The following is an 18407-nucleotide window of genomic DNA, read 5'->3' on the forward strand; positions in this document are numbered from 1 at the left end:
CAGAACTCGGTCCTATGGGATGTGAGAAGGCAGACTCCACAGTGGTGATTACAGTGTAAGGCAAGTGCTGGTTTCCCCCGTGTCTGAATGCTGGATTCGGTAGTGCTGGGAAGAGGCTGAAAGTTGTAAATCCTAAACTTCAATCAGAAAACCTGCACAATTACAAGTTCTTAAAAAGTGACATGCTGCATCATGTGGCTGTGGTGGCAAACTGTATCGAAAAGCTGCATCATGTGGCTGTGGTGGCAAGCTATATTGGAAAGCTGCATCATGTGGCTGTGGTGGCAAGCTATATTGGAAAGCTGCATCATGTGGCTGTGGTGGCAAACTGTATCGAAAAGCTGCATCATGTGGCTGTGGTGGCAAGCTATATTGGAAAGCTGCCTCATGTGGCTGTGGTGGCAAACTGTATTGGAAATCTCGCGAGATCTCGGCTGTAATAGCCGAAATCTCGCGAGATCTTGGCTGTAATAGCCGAAATCACGCGAGATGTCGGCTGTATTAGCCGAAATCTCGCGAGATGTCGGGTGCATTAGCCGCAATGTCTCCAGGGATTACTTGAACGAGATCCCAGGAGACAGTGCGGGCTTCAGCAGGAAATGATGCTGATCCCCGCAAGAGACCGCCCATCGCCGCAGGGGATGAAAATAAACTACTACGGATTACAAAAGGTAGATGAATCAAAAAAAAAAAAAACAGGTGGCATTATCAAATATATGGTCTAGAGGCAACAGAATGGGCAAATGTTTTATTATGAGTGCAAAACCGCTTTAAGTGATATAATTGCTTCTACTTGAACTTTAGTTCCAGGTTACAAGTGAATTGCCAATGATAATTTGCACAAGTTTCCGTTAACCAAAAAAGGCCTAATTGGCTGTATGTTTATCATTTATAATTACCTTTACAAAGCTGAGTCAGCATTCTGTAAAATCTTCCGAGTCGCCTTTTACAACCAAATGATCTTCATAATACAGAAGTGTTGTTGACCTTTGGGTCCATAGCTAGCTAAAAGTTCAGATTTATAATGTGTTTGTCTTCATTTGCTAAACTACTCTTTTTACTCAAGACAACTCTTAGTACACTAAAAACATTTTTGAGGTTTCGAAAATTCTTGTAGTTGTTGTCAGTCGTTATAATAGAGGGAATGTAAGGACATTTCCTACACGAAGGAAGTAAAGCAAGTTTTTCTGGTATTTAAAAAACGTAACCTCATGGTTGCTATGTGTGTTATGTATTGTGTTTTACAGTAAGGAATGAGTTGTGGGCAAGCGAGTGTCGTCGTTTTATGGTTTAAGATATTTTTTTTTTTTTGCTTTATTGGAAAGCTAACATGACATTCAAAGACTCATTAAGTAATTAGACATTCTTCTCTACTCATGATCACATGCTTTTCCTATACATTGCTTGTGGTTCCTTTTTAACGTGGAACAGCTGTGCAAATTCTGTATAACTTGTATATATCCCTTCAGTCTTCCTTTGACAGACTAATTAACCACATGACCTTTGGGAAGTTACCCGGTGTCCCAATAACAGGACTTGGCAAGAAAGCCATATTGTGAAATTGCACTCACAGGGTAATCATCAACCTTTGTTCACTTATGGAAGTCGCTGTTCGGGGTGTATACAAGTTTTTGTTTTTTGTCTGAGGAAGGATTTGTGGCAAAACCCTTTGTAGGTAGAGTGAGGAACAGCTGAAAATTTCCCTTTAAGGCCTCTTTCACACGGCGCGGATCAGTAAAGATCCGCCCCGTGATGATCCGCCCCGTGATGATCCGCTCGCTCAGCGGGGATCGCTCCGTTGTCCCCGCTGAGCCGGCTGCGGACAGGGCGGTCTCCGCACACTGTGTGGGGAGCACCCTGTCAGCTCTCCGCTCTCCTCTATGGGGATCGGACGAGCACGGACCGTGTGTCCGTGTTCATCCGATCCGCTCTGCAGACGGACAGAAAAATAGGATTTTCCTCCGTCTGCAGAATCGGACAGTTGCGGAGGCGGACAATAGCGGGTGTCTGCGGATGCTCATCCGCAGACACCCGTTATCCCATAGGGATGAATGTATGGCCTGTATTTCATCCGCAAACGGATGGATGAAATACGGACATACCATCCGCATGTGTGAAAGGGGCCTTACGTCCTGTTTTACCTGCACAATAAAATTAGAATTTCTCTTCAGTGGGCTCGTGGACTTAATCAATGGAGTTCCTAAACTTTTCCCACTTTATCCAAAGCTACAAAAAAAAAATCTTCAGTTTCTCCTTGAGAAAATGTTTTGTTAGATTTAGTAAAAAGGTAAATGTAACCTTTGTGACTAACCTATTGGTAGTGGGTACTTTTGCTAAAGGTATTTATACTAAGTGCTCATGCACACGGACGTTTTAAAAAACTGGCTGCAAAGCTAGCTCCGATGCCTGGAAAAAGTGTTGTTAAAAACGTGATTTTTACCGCGTTTTGCATTGGCGTTTTTGCGCGTTTTTGCGCGTTTTTTAGCGTTAGCGTTAAGGAGCGTTTTTTAAGAAACACATCTCTTGGCTATAGCACTCAGAAAACAAAGAAAATATGTTGCGCGTTTATGCGCGTTTTTGCGCGTTTTCCCGCGATTCGCGTTTTTACAGCTCTAGCTCCACGCCACGGAACGCACTGGTCCTGGGTTTTTTTTACAGCTTAAAAACGCCTATGCCATTTGCAGCTCAAAAACGCCTAGGTGGGCATGAAGCCATAGACTAACACGGATGGCCGTTTTTAAGCTGCAAAAAAAGCTCAAAAAAGTGGCTGTAAAAACGTCCATGTGCATGAGGCCTTAGTTGTCCAAATCAGTTTGGTGGAATAGCTTTGGGATACCTTTTGGTTGAAACGTTTTGGTTTGTTATGGTTAGCCATTTTTATTCGCTAGCCTTTTATTTTTTTGTCGTTTTTGTGTTTCGTGTAGAGTTAGGTCAGGGCTGTAGTTCATGGCATACTACATGCTTACTAGATATGAGTGTGAATCTTGGCATGTGCAATGCAATTATTCGGCTGAAATAGACGTGGTCTGTAGTAGCGATTTGACCTGCTTTGATAGGCAGAGGTGCCATCTTGATAGGTAAAAAATGGATTGTTGCAGATTATGCCTAAATCAGGAATTTTGTGTGTGGTTATCGGCGTGGCCGTGGCTACCTACGTTTCCTCTAATGCCATAAAGCAGCGGTCTCTGCCTTTTTTTTCAGCCTTTGACCCATTTTTGTAAAGGAGTGGTGGTAAACGTGCTGTGAGATATTGTCTTGTAATGATGGGTATAAAAGCTGTTTTAATTTCTTCAAATTGTTGTTTTGTTGGCCAACAATTCCTGGTCGTTCTCTAACGCGCCAGATGTTTTTTTGAACTTCATGACCTGTGATTCTAGATTTCCACCAAACTATATCTGTTGAGAAATAGTACTGTGTGTTTTAGTTGCCTAAAGCGAGTTAGTTGTCTTGTCCTTGTGATGACTGTGAGAATTTAGCTGGCTGCCCATGGCTGGTTCTGCAGCTCGGTCCTGGCATTTTGCAACAGTTTCTAACTAAGCTGCTTGTGACTTCTACCAACCTTCTGACAGCTGTCGTTTTATTGCCCCCCTATGTCTGCAGTTGCAGCTTGCTTGGAAAATATTACATAGCTAAGATGTGTTCTGTGCAACTTTTGAGAACGTTTGTTTGCATAGACGTACCGTCGTTTCTATTTTTTTTTTTTTAATACAATGAATAATTTGACCAATAGTAGCTATTCTATTGGATCGGACAATGTGGATCAGCCTTTACTTTCAAAAACTTTGTTTGCTTTGGCTGCCCATGACCCTGTCACCAGAATTTTTTTCTTGGACCACTTTGGTAGGTCTTGACCTCTGCAGACTGGGAACATGCCACAGGATATAAGGTGTAATCCTTTTCTTTTTCCCTATAGTATAGACATCTATCCCCATTTTAGGTTTTGTCCTTGTGCAAGTGTTATTCATTTGGCTCAGTTAAAAGAGAAGTATGGGATTTTTTTTTAGAATCGTACTTGTCTAGATGGAAGCAATGGAAGCAGCATCTGCCTCCCACCAACTCCAAGTCTGAGAACCGTGCGATCAAGCACCAGCGATCGCTCAGAGCTCCCTGAGCAGAGAGCTGGTTACCCTGTCACCACTGCCAGCTTTGCCCACCCAAGCCCTGGGCTGCGGAAGGGGTGGGAACAGGCAGCTCAGGCTCTGGGGCTCGCTGAGAGGCTGAGTCAGGTAACAATCCAGACATGTGGAGGGATCCCGACCACAAAGACTCGCAGTCTTTCCTGAGCTTGGACTGGCTCTGTGACAGCAGGCTTCAGCTTGCTGTCTGCTGAAAATGGGTCACAGGTGTACAGAGCAAACTGCACTCCGTTATCCACGGGAGAAGTACAGCCAATTGAGCTTTGCCTGTACTTCTCCTTTTAAGAGAAAATACACAATTCTTATTCGGACCCATTCCTACTAAGGCAGTGTATTGTATATCTTGAATGTGCTGACCTGCGGTTTCCTACTCAAGCCCATTGCATGGAGAACTTCAAAAATTCACAGAAACACGTGAGCGTTGGAGGCTGACCTGTGTGTCTTAATATTGACCTCCCTCATTGTTATGGGCATCAAAGCTAACAATATGGTGAGTGTCAAAAAGGGGCTACCAAGCCTTTGACATGTCAGAATGTGCATAACAGGGCACCGTGGGTTCCCCTGCCCTTCAAAGATGTCCATAATCATGAATCCCATGCCGGTACCTCTAGCTGCTTGTATTTTGTTCATGTTACTATTTTTACCACTTGGGTAACAAGATGGGTTCACTTGATGGATAGTAAACTGATTTTATTCCGATTCTCATCATTTATCTCCATTGAATCATGTCCACAGTCTGTAGTACCTTCCTTTGTGTATTTCCACTGGCTGTGAAACATGCTAAGCCAGGTGAACCAGTCCAGCCAGTCTGCTCAATCAAATATCTGTTACTGTTTGTTGTGAATGAAGTGTGCTTTGAGTACAAATTTATGATTATCCTTTGTATATATTTTGCAACACCGAGCAATTGCATAAATTTATGCCAACACATAATTTCCTTTCCTTGTTATGGCATCGGATGCTGCCAGGTCCCAATTAAATCAAAAAGTAATAAACCACTAGTATTCAACCCAGATTAAAGTGCGGTGAGCTAAAGCTGGCTGTAGACGGTTCAAATCTCAGCCGGTTCAGCAGGGACCGTCCAAGATTCAAACCATGTATGGGAAGGTTACATACTGCATGAATGTACAATTTTGAGTAACAAAGGATCTGGTTGGTAGATGTAGAGAATATAGGCTGTTGAATTTATATGTAATTGTAGACTTTTTTGAGTGCAAGCTTGACTTTGGCCTTTGTGCCTCCCGTGTCACCCTGTTGAGTGTGCAGTGTTGTGAGGTCGGGTAACTGACAGTCCAGGAACTGTTAGCCCCTGTACACACGGTCGGAGATTTCGACAACCAAATCCGTCGGATTTTGTCCATCGGATCTTGTCCGAAACTGTTGCATACACATGGTCGGACTACGTTGTCGAAAAATCCGATCATTCAGAACGTGATGACGTAATTTAGTTACAATGGGACTACGTTCAGGCTAGTAGCCAATAGCTTTGATGTAGGAATTTGATCTGAGCATGCGTGGCACTTGGTCCGATCAAAATTCTCTACACATGATCGGAGTATGTCCGATCGAACCAGTTGGTCGGGAAATATTTCCAACGTGTTGGAAAATTGGGTCCGACGGAATCAGTCCGATGCATACCACACACAGTCGGATTATCCGACAACACGGTCCGATAGGACACATTCCGACGGTTTCTCCGACCGTGTGTACAAGGGCTAAGAGCTCGTCCATACCTGAATGGTGAAACTCGGTGATGGGCTATGGAATTGTGAATGAGTTCCGGATCTATTCTGGACACTGATCCAGTTTGTGGTTGCATGTAGTACTCTCTAAAGCCCCATACACACTATCAGATTATCTGCTGAGTTTTTCCTTCAGATTTACCAAAACCGTGTAGTAGAAGAGCCTGCCTGATTGCATACACATTGAAACTCCTAAGGTTTGTCCTCATATTATATGGTTTTGGTAAATCTGAAGGAAAAAGTCGGCAGATAATCTGATAGTGTGTATGTGGGGCTTTAGGGCACTTTCAAGGCACACTAGCCTTTTTGACCTACAGCTTTCATAGTGTCAAATTTCCCTTGACCTTACTGCATTCCAGCTAACCCGCCCATATGCATTGCTCCACTATTTACATAAGCTCAGTGGCAGGTTTTCTTTGCAGAATTGAGGTCCGACCACAGACAAGGCGATTGCAGTAAATATAGATTAGAGCTCTGCTCCATATGTTTCAATGGGCATCTAATGCTTGTAGACAAACAATCGGATACATCTTTGCTCCATATGTTCTGTTGCAAAAATATTTTTTGGAAAACATTGAGAAAAAAGTCTGAAAATTGAACCCATTTCGGGCCAGCCTATTGCCGTACTTGTCCTTGCCAGTCCTTATCTATTTTACGTGTTTCAGGTCATTATGTTTGTGCAGTTTCCAAACAAATGGCTTATCACTCAGCCCTTGGCCCTGTTCCTGGAAGCCATTTTCCTGTGTAGCTAAACAGTCTCTGAAACTGTGTTTGTGTACACACAACACACAATGGCACTTGTAACAATATATGTGTTAATATGTAGAATAGAATTGCATTGAATTAAGATGTACAGACAAAAGGATGGTTTTTAGCATGCATAGGTAAGAGAAGTATAGCAGTTAGGTGTGTTTTATAGCGGAGCTTGATGTAGGACTCTTTAGTAACATCATCCAAGAAGAATATTACGCTGTGCTAACCATCGACAAGGGCAAACACAGCAAAGTTGGTCATTGTTAGCTAAATGTGCAGATAAAGGGATATAGAAATAGTAGACCACCATAATATGATGTGTACTTGGCTGCTTCTTTTGGGGTTGTTTGCGGTTTGTGTCTGCACACGGTTACTCTAGTTTTGCTCTGCCCTCCTGGGAAAAGAGGCGTTTGAAATAATTACATCATCAATCTGAATACACAAATGATTGCGGTCAGCTGCGGCTCTTCTTTGTCTTATCTGTCACATGCTCATTAGAAGTTCTGTTTCATGGTGAGCTCCTGGCGCTTGCTGTCAGTGGCCGGTTGACCTGAACTGTGTCAACAGGACCTGGTTAACGATTAAGAGTTGAGCCCAGATTTGCATGTTATCTCAGACAGTACAGCTTGAGTGAAAGACAATATACGGAAAAGCACATTGGGCTCAGATTAGACATGAAACTCATGCTCTACATCTGGCATAATAAAGAACACCTTCCTTGTATTCCAAAATCGTGTATGTATGAGTTCCTCCAGTTCAGAGGACCTCCCCGATTAAAAAGTATGATGTATAATTGTGCTGTCCACAGTTTATGGATTGAGCGCCGTGTAATGACATGGAGGTAATTGGATATAAAATAGGAAAGTGAATATAGGGCTTTGTTTTATAATGTTTTGAAAAGTTACAATCCATCGTCTGATTTTAATGCAAATTTACAGATTTAAAGGAGTCGTCCACACAGATGTGTTTTATGGGGGTTTCTAGAACTTCCAGAGTAATTCCAGGCGATTTGTGAGGACCTAGTGGCTAGATCAGTCCACTGGACTATGTCTATGCAACTACGACTAATGCCGGTCATACACGGTTCAAATTTCAAAAGAATTTTCATTTCGAAAATTGTATCTAAGAATTTTCGTACAAATTTCGCACCATTAGTGGGCTGCAGCAACAGACTATTTTTTTTTTATTTTTTTTTCGTGCAGCAATCAAATTTGAGGAATCGGACATGTTGGAGATTTTTTGAAAAACTAATGATTTTCTAATTGATGATGGGAGAATCGTGCGAGAAATAAGGGGAAAAAAAGCATGTGCAAGAAAAGAAAATTTACGGAGAGAAAAGAAGATTCCCAGCCACAAAATTTTTTTTGATGACGTGAAATTTGAAGGCTTGGTTGGCCGAATTTTGAAAATCAATGGTGGCATCACCGGGTCACAAAAAACGAACTTTCTGGTTTCCAAAAGAAAATTTGTTTGAAATTTGGCCATGTATGGCCTGCATAACTTATCACTTTTGGGGGGACTAATCTGAGATGGATAGTTTGGTGGTACAGAGTGAGTACAAGGCATTAGAAAACAAGTGTTGGCAGTTATGTTTTTATTTGGGGGGGGAAATTGTGTTTGTACTGTACGGTCCTACCTTACTGTGGCAGATATACCCTGCCAGAGGTTTCTTGGGAGAGTTGATAGGCTGGGTTACATTTTTCCAGGTCAATTGTTTTTCCCTGAAAGATCCTGGCATAGTTATGTGTGCTGATCTCTCCTAGCCCATAGACAAGGCTCTCGCCCATGATCGGGACTCCTGGTTCCCAGTCACCTGTGATAGCCTCTGATTGGCTATCACAGTGATCAATCACTGTGTAGCCCACCTATGTGTTTTCATTCCCTACTGAATGAAGAGAAAGATGCATTGTATCTTTCTCTCCTTGCAGGAAAGAAAGATGTAAATAAAAGTGTGTTAAAAATGGCAAATATTAAGAAAATAGCTGCGTTAAGGTTTGATCTAGGTCAGGGTTAAGGTCGGTCATAGGTCAGGGTCAGAATATTTTAAGTAGAATTGAAAAAAACAAAAAAACTTTCCATTAGGATCTGTGTATAACCTTTCCAACAGGAGCTGATGGGCATTTGAAGGGCTTAGAGCAAGCTGTTTGAAGCTTGCTAAAAGCATTAAAGTGGTTGTAAACCCCAGACATGAAATATGAACCACCAAAAGAAAAAATGGTGACAGGAGGAAGGTTCAGCTGATTGACAGACTCCTGTTCCTGTGTGAAGAGGGGTGTATTCCTTCCAATCAGCTCTCAGAGCTCTCCTCACTGATCTCTGCAGAGTGCAACTTCAGCTCTCCACCCCCATTTTTTCCCCCTGACGGCTCAGACCAGATTTATAAATTATGGACTTTGGCTGTAGTAAAAACTGCAGATAAACAGGTACAACTTATGTAGGAGGATGCATTTAATCTCTGTGTATCACCTGAGACCAGTCGCTTCACTTGGGTGTAAGGGTTTACAACCACTTGACGTATCACTGTGCCTCTTGGCCTTTGTAGATGGAGGATAATTATCTCCAGGTTTCAGCATACTATCTGTAGAACATGACACTGTGGTTTAGAAAGTTAAAAGATAATTACCGGTTGGAAAATCCTGGCTAAGGACACATCTTTTTATATCCTGCTATGTGGAAACCACAGTCACACCCATATAGCTGCAGAAAATACAACAATGCTTCTGTTGGTGAAGTTTCACATTCCTCCCGGCTTGCTGTCAACACACAAGGTAGAACATTGCTCTACACATCTGCTACGTCTGGACTAATATTACAGTATGGTGCAAAGAGCAGCCATGTTGGGCAAAGTACGGTAATCCATCTGGTGGATTGGAGAAAAAGAAGTGCAAGAAATCTGATTGGGTTAATTTTGGTGTTTTAATGCACGTTTTTTTTCTTTCTAAGCTTCCCTGTTGTAAGTTGGGCTGTGTAGGGGTTAAACTTTGAGCAGTGCTTCTGAAGGAAAGAATAGCTCATTATCACATGCGGACATTTTTCTAAATGGCAAGCTTGATCAGATGGACAGATGTTTTATTGCCTATCCTTTAGTGAGCAGCCAGCATGTTTTCTGCCTTCATTTCCCCATATTACACTGTGAGGATGAAAGGGAGAATCTAGTTGCTATAGGCAGCAATTATTATTTTTGGTAAGATAATCGCATCATCTTGCAAAGTACTTCTTTGTAAGTTTTCCCCTTAAATGTCCATATGTGTTGCGTATAAGTGCTAAGGTACCCATGAGATGCTATGTGGACTTTCCCCAGCTTGGCCAAGAAATTGTGGTCAGCATGCTGTCCCGGAATCATGCGATTTTCTCATTAGAGCTTGTAATTGCTCTCCAGTTAACCCTTCCAAAACCTGTGCAAGTCCAACCGCCATCTGATCTCTGTGGCCAACGTTCGTCCAACTGAAAACTATCTTGCCGTTTTATCAGATCTCAGGATAATACAGTACATTTTGTGAAACGTTGAACTTCTCCCTTGAGGCAAAGAACCCCTTATGTCCGTTGGCACTTGCCTTTTTCATATTGAGCTAAAGCTTGATATGTGATCCTTGGCATTGAGCCTCGAAGCTGAACACAGAGGTGTACATTTCAGCCAGAAACCCACTAAGATCCAAGGATAAAACGCTGATCTCACTGTACTTGCCTAGGGGATCAGATGATGCCCCTTCAGACCTGTGTTAGTGATCATGCCGGGCCTCTGTAATATAGAGGCCAGTGACACTTTTGCTGCTGACCTTGTATTATTCCTGACCCTGGCCTCCTGCTAGGTATTTTAGTTGTGCACTCACATACAGTGTTAAAGATGTTCCTTCTCTGGTAATGTATTCAAATATCGGGGCCGCGGAAGTCTGTCCTGAATACCAGGCTATCTGTTGTATTAAATGCATGGTCTCTTCATATCAAATGCATGGTTTTCCACATAGAAAAAAAAACCTTCCCGAACCTTTATGGTTTGAAAAACATTTTCAGTATGGTGTTTTTTAAATCCGGAAAATACTACATTGTGAGAAACTTGCATAACTGATGGAATGAATCCCCTCAGTTTTTTGATTTGTTACCCCTGTGCCTGCATCCTGTATACATTGACTGTGACAGTTTTGCAAACATCTGCAATGAATTTATCTTTGTACGTCTCCCCTTAAAAGAAACTTCTATTGAGATGAATCTATTACATTGTAATCTCACAGGAGCAGTGCCCTCCTAAGCCTCTTGTATTATATTGTTGCTATACTGTCTCACTTTCTATTGTAAAGCACTGCACAAACTATTGGCGCTATGTAAATCCCGTATAATAATTGTTAGCCCTTGTACACACGGTCGGACACTCTGACAACAAAATCAGACGGGTTTTGTCCAAAAACTGGTGTTGCATACACTCGGTCGGACAAAGTTGTCGGAAAATCCGATCGTTTGTAACGTGATGGCGTTATTTAGTTAAGACGGGACTACGTTCAGGCTAGTAGCAAATAGCTTTGGTCTAGGAATTTGATCTGAGCATGCGTGGCACTTTGTCCGATCGGAATTCTTTACAAACGATCAGACAAAGTCCGATCAGATCATGTTGTCGGAAAATTTTTATATCCAGCTCTCAAACTTTGTTGGTCGGACAATCCGACGGAAAAAGTCAGATGAAGCCCACACACGGTCGGATTATCCGACAACACGGTCCGAACGGACATTTTCCGTCGGAATGTCCAACCGTGTGTACAAGGGCTTAGACCGTCCTTGCCCATTACTAAACCCAATGACCTCAGTACTTTTGACTAACTTACCTGGTAAGATTTGACTTTACTGTCTGCATTCTGGGTCAGCATGTCAACACTTTGCATTTTTCAAGAATAAATCTTCCATGGTAGCCTGCATTGTATATCTGTGTCTGTAGAGATGTCTTTCGAAGCTCGCCATACATGGCTCATCCCTGTTGGCACCACTCGTCTCAAAAAATCAACTGTCAAAATCATAGGCACCAGTTGTAAAATGATCGGCCGAACAGTGCATCCAATCAGATGCAGTCACTTTTTGGTTACTCAGGCAGTTGCGGTTGCTGGCAGTCAGTAGAACTTTTAGGCCTCATGTACACTGCTGGTAAAAGGACGTTTAGGAAGCAGTTAAGCATTTTTTTCAACTGCTCCTGAACTCTCCTCTATCTTATCAGTACATGTACGGGGTCATTTATAATCATTTCTAGGCAGTTGAGTTTATAGGCTTTTTTGGAACGCAAAAAAAATGGGTTCAGAAGCTAATGGTTGAATTTCGAACAAATTTTCTTTTCAAAAACAGAAATTTTTTTTTTTCTTTTTTTGTGATCCGATGATGCCACCATTGATTTTCGAAATTCAGCCGACCAAGTCTTCAATTTCACCTCATGTTGCTACAGAAAATAATTTTCTTGGCCAGGAATCTTCTTTTCTCTCCGTAAATTTTCTTTTCTTATTACATTTCTCGCACGATTCTCCCAACATTGATTAGAAAATCATTTGTTTTTCAAACATTTCCAACATGTCCGTTTCCTCAAATTTGATTTCCTCACAAAAATCGGCTGTTGCTGCAACCCACTGATGGTGCGAAATTCATCCAAAAATTCTTAGATACGATTTTCGAAAGAAAATTCTTTCGAAATTCGAACAGCGTATGACCGGCATTAAACGTAGTTGCATAGACATAATCCAGTGGACTGATCTAGCCACTAGGTCCTCAAAAATCGCCTGGAATTTCTAGAATCCCCCCCCCAAAAAACAACACGCATGTTTGTGGAATCCTTCTTTAAATCTGTACATTAGCATTAATTCGAACCGTGTATTGCCGGCATAAGTTTAGAGGCATTTGAAGCGTCCAACGCTTCTAAACACGGCTAAATGCGGTAACTTGAGTTAAGCCGTGTTTCGTTTACATACATTTTTTTCACTTTTGCCTATTTTGAAGAAGAAAATATATATGTATTTTTTTTTTTTAATACTAACGCCGCTAAACACGGTAAAACAGACGTTGTAAACGTGGGTTACTATCTGTCAAGTCAAATAGCTCAGGAGAGGTTGTAGAAACGTCCGTGTACATGAAGCCTAACCAGACAGTATAACTTATGTGATGATGGATGAGTAGTAACAATATATTTGAAATTACTGGTAAAGAAAACTCAATTTCTCATGTTTTTGTTTTTCAGGCTTTCAAGCCCCTGGTTGGAAAAGGTGCATACAACTCAATTACTGCAATAGAATTTTTAGTGGAGAGACATCTGAAGTTTGCAACCGAAGATAGTGCCTTTCAGCCCTATCAGGTAAACAATCTGGATGAAGGGAAATGTATTGTATTCTCCTGGCATGGCTGTGTCCTATGAGGTTGGATGTATTATTAGATGTGTTGGCTCGGGGAACCTCTCGGGTGATGAGCTTGTTTATGGTGCTGACTTTAAAAGGAAAGTTAGAGAAACACATGATTTATGGTCTACAAGCCGTTTAAGGTTTTCTGCTTTCTAGGGGATGGGTGGAAGATAGGAACTAGTCATTTATCACCCTGTGACAGATGGATGAGATTAGCAGCAGGATTAAGTTTGTCCCTGAAACTTTGCTACAGCTCATAATGTGCCTAGTCCTTATTCATTATTATTAAAGAACCAGCAAGCCTAAAATCCAAGTCTTGTTTAACTTGCGTACTTATGAATGGGATTAACAGCTTTTTTTTAGGTAAAGTTCCCATGTCTGGAAGAAGTTAATATGCTTGGCTTTGCATGTGTACTTGGATATGTGAGCAGCCTTTTTGTTATGTAGGCAAATGCAACCTTTTGTTCCATGCATTTAGACATTTTAGGCAAAAGAAGGCTGAGTGGTGGTAGATGCCTGCAGTGTATATGAATAAACTTCATGACAATCAGAGCAGTTGTACACAGAGATGTCTTTCCATCCGCAGCAGAAACTTCACTTATTTCCCTTTAATACATTCCAGACATTCCTAGAGTTCTAATCTCTCCACCCAAAATATTTCATGCATCCCAAGGACCATCCTTTTCCTTGGTCTCCTATGTATGGTTAGCTGGTGCAGTCTGAGGGTACCAATTGTCCACCCGTTGGTTGCTTCCAACATTGTCTATAGCAGGCGGCTCCAAACTTTCCAAATAAAGTGCCAGTTTACTGCCCTTCACACTTCAAGGGGGCTGGTCTGGAGTCAGTTGGAGTAAACAATGCCCAAACTTTGGTGTTGGGGGTAGAAGTCGTCTTTGGAATTGAGAGGAATAGCGCCCCATTTTTGTTGTTGGAATTATGCCCCCTAATTGCTGTCAGTGGTGGGAATTAAGGGCCAGATAAAAGCAAGCGAAGAGCTGCACCCAGTTCCAGGGCCACAGTTTGGAGACCACTGGTCTATAGAAACCCCTTTAAATCCACATGCAGTGAAAATTATCCACAGAGGAGCTATTTATAGATAGATATTTTCTCTTGATAATTGTTGCTTGTGAAACACGTTTGATGTTGCTAACCAAATTCTGCTGGATGTGACTATTACTAACAATGCTGCTTCAGACATTCCAACTTGATGACCATCCACCTAATGTTCATGTAGCGCTGTAGAGAGGATCTTTCCGAGGCAGCATTGGTACATGTACGGCCCTCTAAAATCGATTTTGTAGTTCCTGGGGGCACAGATGGGTGGGCAACACCTGTGTAGAGGGCTGTATCATTTTCCATGGATTGGAAAATTTGCTATTCAGTGTTACGCCTATCGCCAAGAAGGTGAAATTCTCGGGCAGCTTGGTACACAGTTGACATTCAGCATTGTGTTTACTGGCTCTACAGGCCACTGGGATTTTGCTTTATGTTTTGGCAAGGTTTTGTGCATTGGATAGGGGAGTTTATTTTACTGTATATAAGTTTCTATTAAAAAAACGAATCTGAGTGAAGCCGGGGGTAGGCATCGTGAACACGAGCGCATGAGCCCAAACGATTTGAATTGCGAGTGTATTTCTGTGCCCAGGAGACACGGCTTCAGCCAGCCATAGGAATGAAAGGTTGTATGCGCCATACTCATGTAAACCCGTATACAGGCATAGATATCTGGACACACAAACTGCATTCAGAGATTTATACCTCATACATGTGTTTACACAAGTTCTGAACAGCCATTCATTTATGGGCATCTGTACTCGGCTGGTGTGTCTCTCAGATGCAGAAATGTGCCCACAAAGTGTGGCGTGGCCTTATGTGCTTATGCCAGACAATAGAATGTGGACTGAGTCTTTGTCGTCATACATACAGCCCTGCAGTAAAAGACATTTGAAGCAGCGTTTGGCGTGTTCACTGAAGTCTGGGTAAAGCGAGAGCTTTATGTTCTGTGTATTGCTAGTTGTATTTCAGTAAATGTTACCGATGGAGCGTGAGGTTATATAATGTACAGTTATATAAACACTGCTAGTGCTATGGAGTGATAAAGGCCATTCCGAGGTGATTGGAGGAGCTGTAGCTTGCATCCGATGGAACTGGTTAGCTGTAAATTAAGTTCACAGTATGAGGTCTTCATGAACCGGAGATAATGATGTGAGAAGATGGAGGAAAACAATAGCTATTTTCAGGTTGTGAAGTTCTCTCTACTCTGCGCTGCATTCCTCTTGTTTAGGTATAGTCATATAGATGAGGTTATTTCTCTTGTTTGGACTGCCTAGGCCAGTGTAGACCTGGCCATACACAGAATGAAATGTGTCTGATTACTGCTGGATTGGATGAAATTCATTCTCTGTTTGGCTCTGTTGAGAGCAGGGAGAAAATTCAGGGTTTAACACCACCCCTGGTAAGATGCAGCCACTCTTTGTGTATTTTGACAGCTTCAGGTGCCAGCTGTCAGACTGCAATAACTCGCCCAGCCGATTTGGCACCCCACATTGTTTAATGTGGCCTGTTTTGGCTTCTCTTTACCAGCTGTTACCTATTCTCTGTAGAATTTAGTTGCATTTCTGTTTCCTAATATTATGTAATCGTTTTTTGTTTTATCTGCTCTTTTCCATGAAGTTAGCATGTATGTGTGTGTGTGTGTGTGTATATATATATATATATAGTGATGGAAATTTGTAGGTTCTGTATATAATTGTATTCTATTTTATATGTATTGCACGATGCCCTCACTGTGCACACGGCACTAACAATGTTTTCAGTGCATGTTTTGCATCATTTCAAGTCCTGATTAGAATTAGCCTGCCTATGTAACGCCCCTTGTTACCATAAACGTATGCTTGTAATATTAATGTGATACCTACGTAATCATGTGTATAAAAGCCTTCAAATGCGTCATAATAAAGGAGAACGGTTATTTGGAAAGATGCTGAGCGTATCTTTTGTGTCTGTTCCCTACTGCAGTAGTTATTAATTTGGAACCACTAATCAATATGAGGATAGGAGTTGCCTATCATCAAAATATCCATTTCAATATATATATATATATATATATATATATATATATATATATAATGAGAAAAAAAAAAGCTAGCGTATTTTTGTCAATGTAGCAATCATTTGGAATTCTTGTTTCATTTTTAAACCATGGAACGAATGACTGATACCTGGAAGGTGATTGGTTGCCATGTTCTGGGAGGAAATGTTCTTCCTAGTTCTTTGTACTGAAGTCCCTAAGTTCGTTGTGATACATGCAACACTGACGGCTTATTTTTATTCTGCAGAAAAAGAAAAATTAAGTTGGTTAGGTTTGTTTTAGTGAGAATGCTTGAAAACAATGAATGGCTAAAATATTTTTTCGTTGATCACTCTACCATGTGTTTTTATGTTCTACCCTTTTGGAAATCTGGCACAGCCTGCCGGTTTGTTCTGAATCTAGACGGCATTGGTTTCCTAGGCGGTAGCTGTGTCTCTTCTTGTGTTTGCTGCAGAGAGCGGACAAGCTCCAAGTCTTCAGTGGAGCTGGAGTGTGGGTTCCAGAGAGCTGATTGGTTGGCATTCAAGCGGTAGGAAACTGCCGACCTCCCCCAATTGAAGGGTTATTGTTTTCTGATAGTGGAGTAATCCTTGGAGGCCGTGTTATTTTAGTAGCCTACACCGACAATGAATAATCCTCCTTACTGCTTTTATATAGTTCTGCAATTTCTGGTGTTTAAAGTGAATTGTCACCCTTGTAGCCAAATCTGAGACCCCCCACTATATGTTTGCATTTCATTCACTCAGCATGGTGAAAAAATATTTAATACCCTTCTCGTTTCTTTACAGCAGGATTATACATGGGGCTCTATTGTTCAGAATAACACGCAATGTGTGCTGATTTAAGGTCAGAATGGTTGTGGAGTTTTTTATTTTATCTATTTTTTACTACAGAAACCCATCAGTACTAGTTAACTTAATACAGCCCTTAACCATTTCTCCCTAATCGGTTCATAAATACTCAAGGCCCCTTTCATACGACCCCCCGCAGTTTCATCTCAGTAGGGGATCCTGGGCAGATACCTGCTATGTGGAATTGGAGCATAAATGAATATCGCACATGATGCATCGATGTCCGCTCGGATTATTTTTTTCCCCACCATCTTGTGATGGAGGCAAAAAAAAAAAAAAAAACCCCTGTGTAATCCCTACGGGTGGCAGGTTGTGAACAGATGAATACCTAAATCTGCCAACGTTCAGTCAGGTCGGTAAAAACTGATCTTGTTGCTTAACTTATAACATTTGGTCCAGTTAACCTGCTTGGACCTGGATGTGAGGCACCTTGGGATGGACACGCGTTCAGTTACATCCAGCCACCCATAGGGATGCATTGCAGCCCAATTTTGATCTGTCTAATTGCAGGTTTTCTTTGTGTTTAACCATTTGAGGTGCAGGCCATAGCCGAATGACGACTTCAGCGCATACCTCAATTTCCGGGAGGCCGTCATAAAACGTTGTCTCCTGTGCACGCTCCCTGCAGGGAACACGGGGAGCGCGCTGTGATCACCGAGTCACAGAGACTCGGCTGATCACCGATCCTAGTAAGGGGCTGGTCCTGGCCCCTTACCATGTGATCAGATGTCAGCCAATGACAGCTGATCACATGATGTAAACAAAAGCTTGGGGATATTTTTCTTTTTTTCTCAAGCTGTCAGCCGATCACCCACCGGCTTATGTTAAAGGGGCATCGGTCCCGAAGAGGAAGAAGGTGCATCTGCCTCCTCTGTGCAATTTAGTACCCCCTGTCAGTGCCACCTGTCATGCCCATAGTTCCCACAGTGCCACATATCCATGCCCATAGTTCCCACAGTGCCCACCAGTGCCACCTATCAATGCCCATAGTTCCCACAGTGCCACCTATCAGTGCCCATGAGTGCCACCTATCAGTGCTCACCAGTGGTGCCAATCAGTGCCACCTAGCAGTGCTGCTTATCGGTGTAAGCAATTGGTGCCCATCACTGCCACCTATCTGTTAACATCACTGCCGCCTCATCAGCGTACATCAATAAAGGAGAAAAATTACCCGTTTACAAAATTTTATAACAAAATATAAAAGAAAATTCATTTAATTTTTTATTTGGTCTTTTTCATTTTTTTAACAAAAATTACAACCGCAGAGGTGATCAAATACCACCAAAAGAAAGCTCAATTTGTGGGAAAAAAATGGTACGTTTCTTTTGGGTACAGTGTTGTATGACCGCGCAGTTGTCATTCAAAGTGTGACGGCGCTGACAGCTGAAACTTGGTCTGGACAGGAGGGGGGTTTACGTGCCCAGTAAGCAAGTGGTTAATCCCCTGTCCTCCTCTTTCCTGTGTGCCCCTTCCCT

At 42.0% G+C, this 18407-nt stretch overlaps 1 protein-coding gene across 2 annotated transcripts in view; it reads left to right on the forward strand.

Annotated features, from left to right (window-relative positions):
- The window catches only part of JMJD1C (jumonji domain containing 1C), a 443208-nt gene that overhangs the window by 278312 nt on the left and 146489 nt on the right, over positions 1–18407 (forward strand). For both annotated transcript variants that reach the window (XM_077455417.1, XM_077455418.1), the window contains one exon: positions 12834–12947. In XM_077455417.1, the coding sequence (XP_077311543.1) occupies positions 12834–12947 (114 nt within the window). The remainder of the gene's footprint in view (positions 1–12833; positions 12948–18407) is intronic.

The sequence above is a fragment of the Lithobates pipiens genome, unplaced genomic scaffold (genome assembly GCF_037356315.1).
Source record: "Lithobates pipiens isolate NorthernLeopardFrog02 unplaced genomic scaffold, aLitPip1_a1.2 Scaffold_25, whole genome shotgun sequence".
Taxonomy (NCBI): Eukaryota; Metazoa; Chordata; class Amphibia; order Anura; family Ranidae; genus Lithobates; species Lithobates pipiens.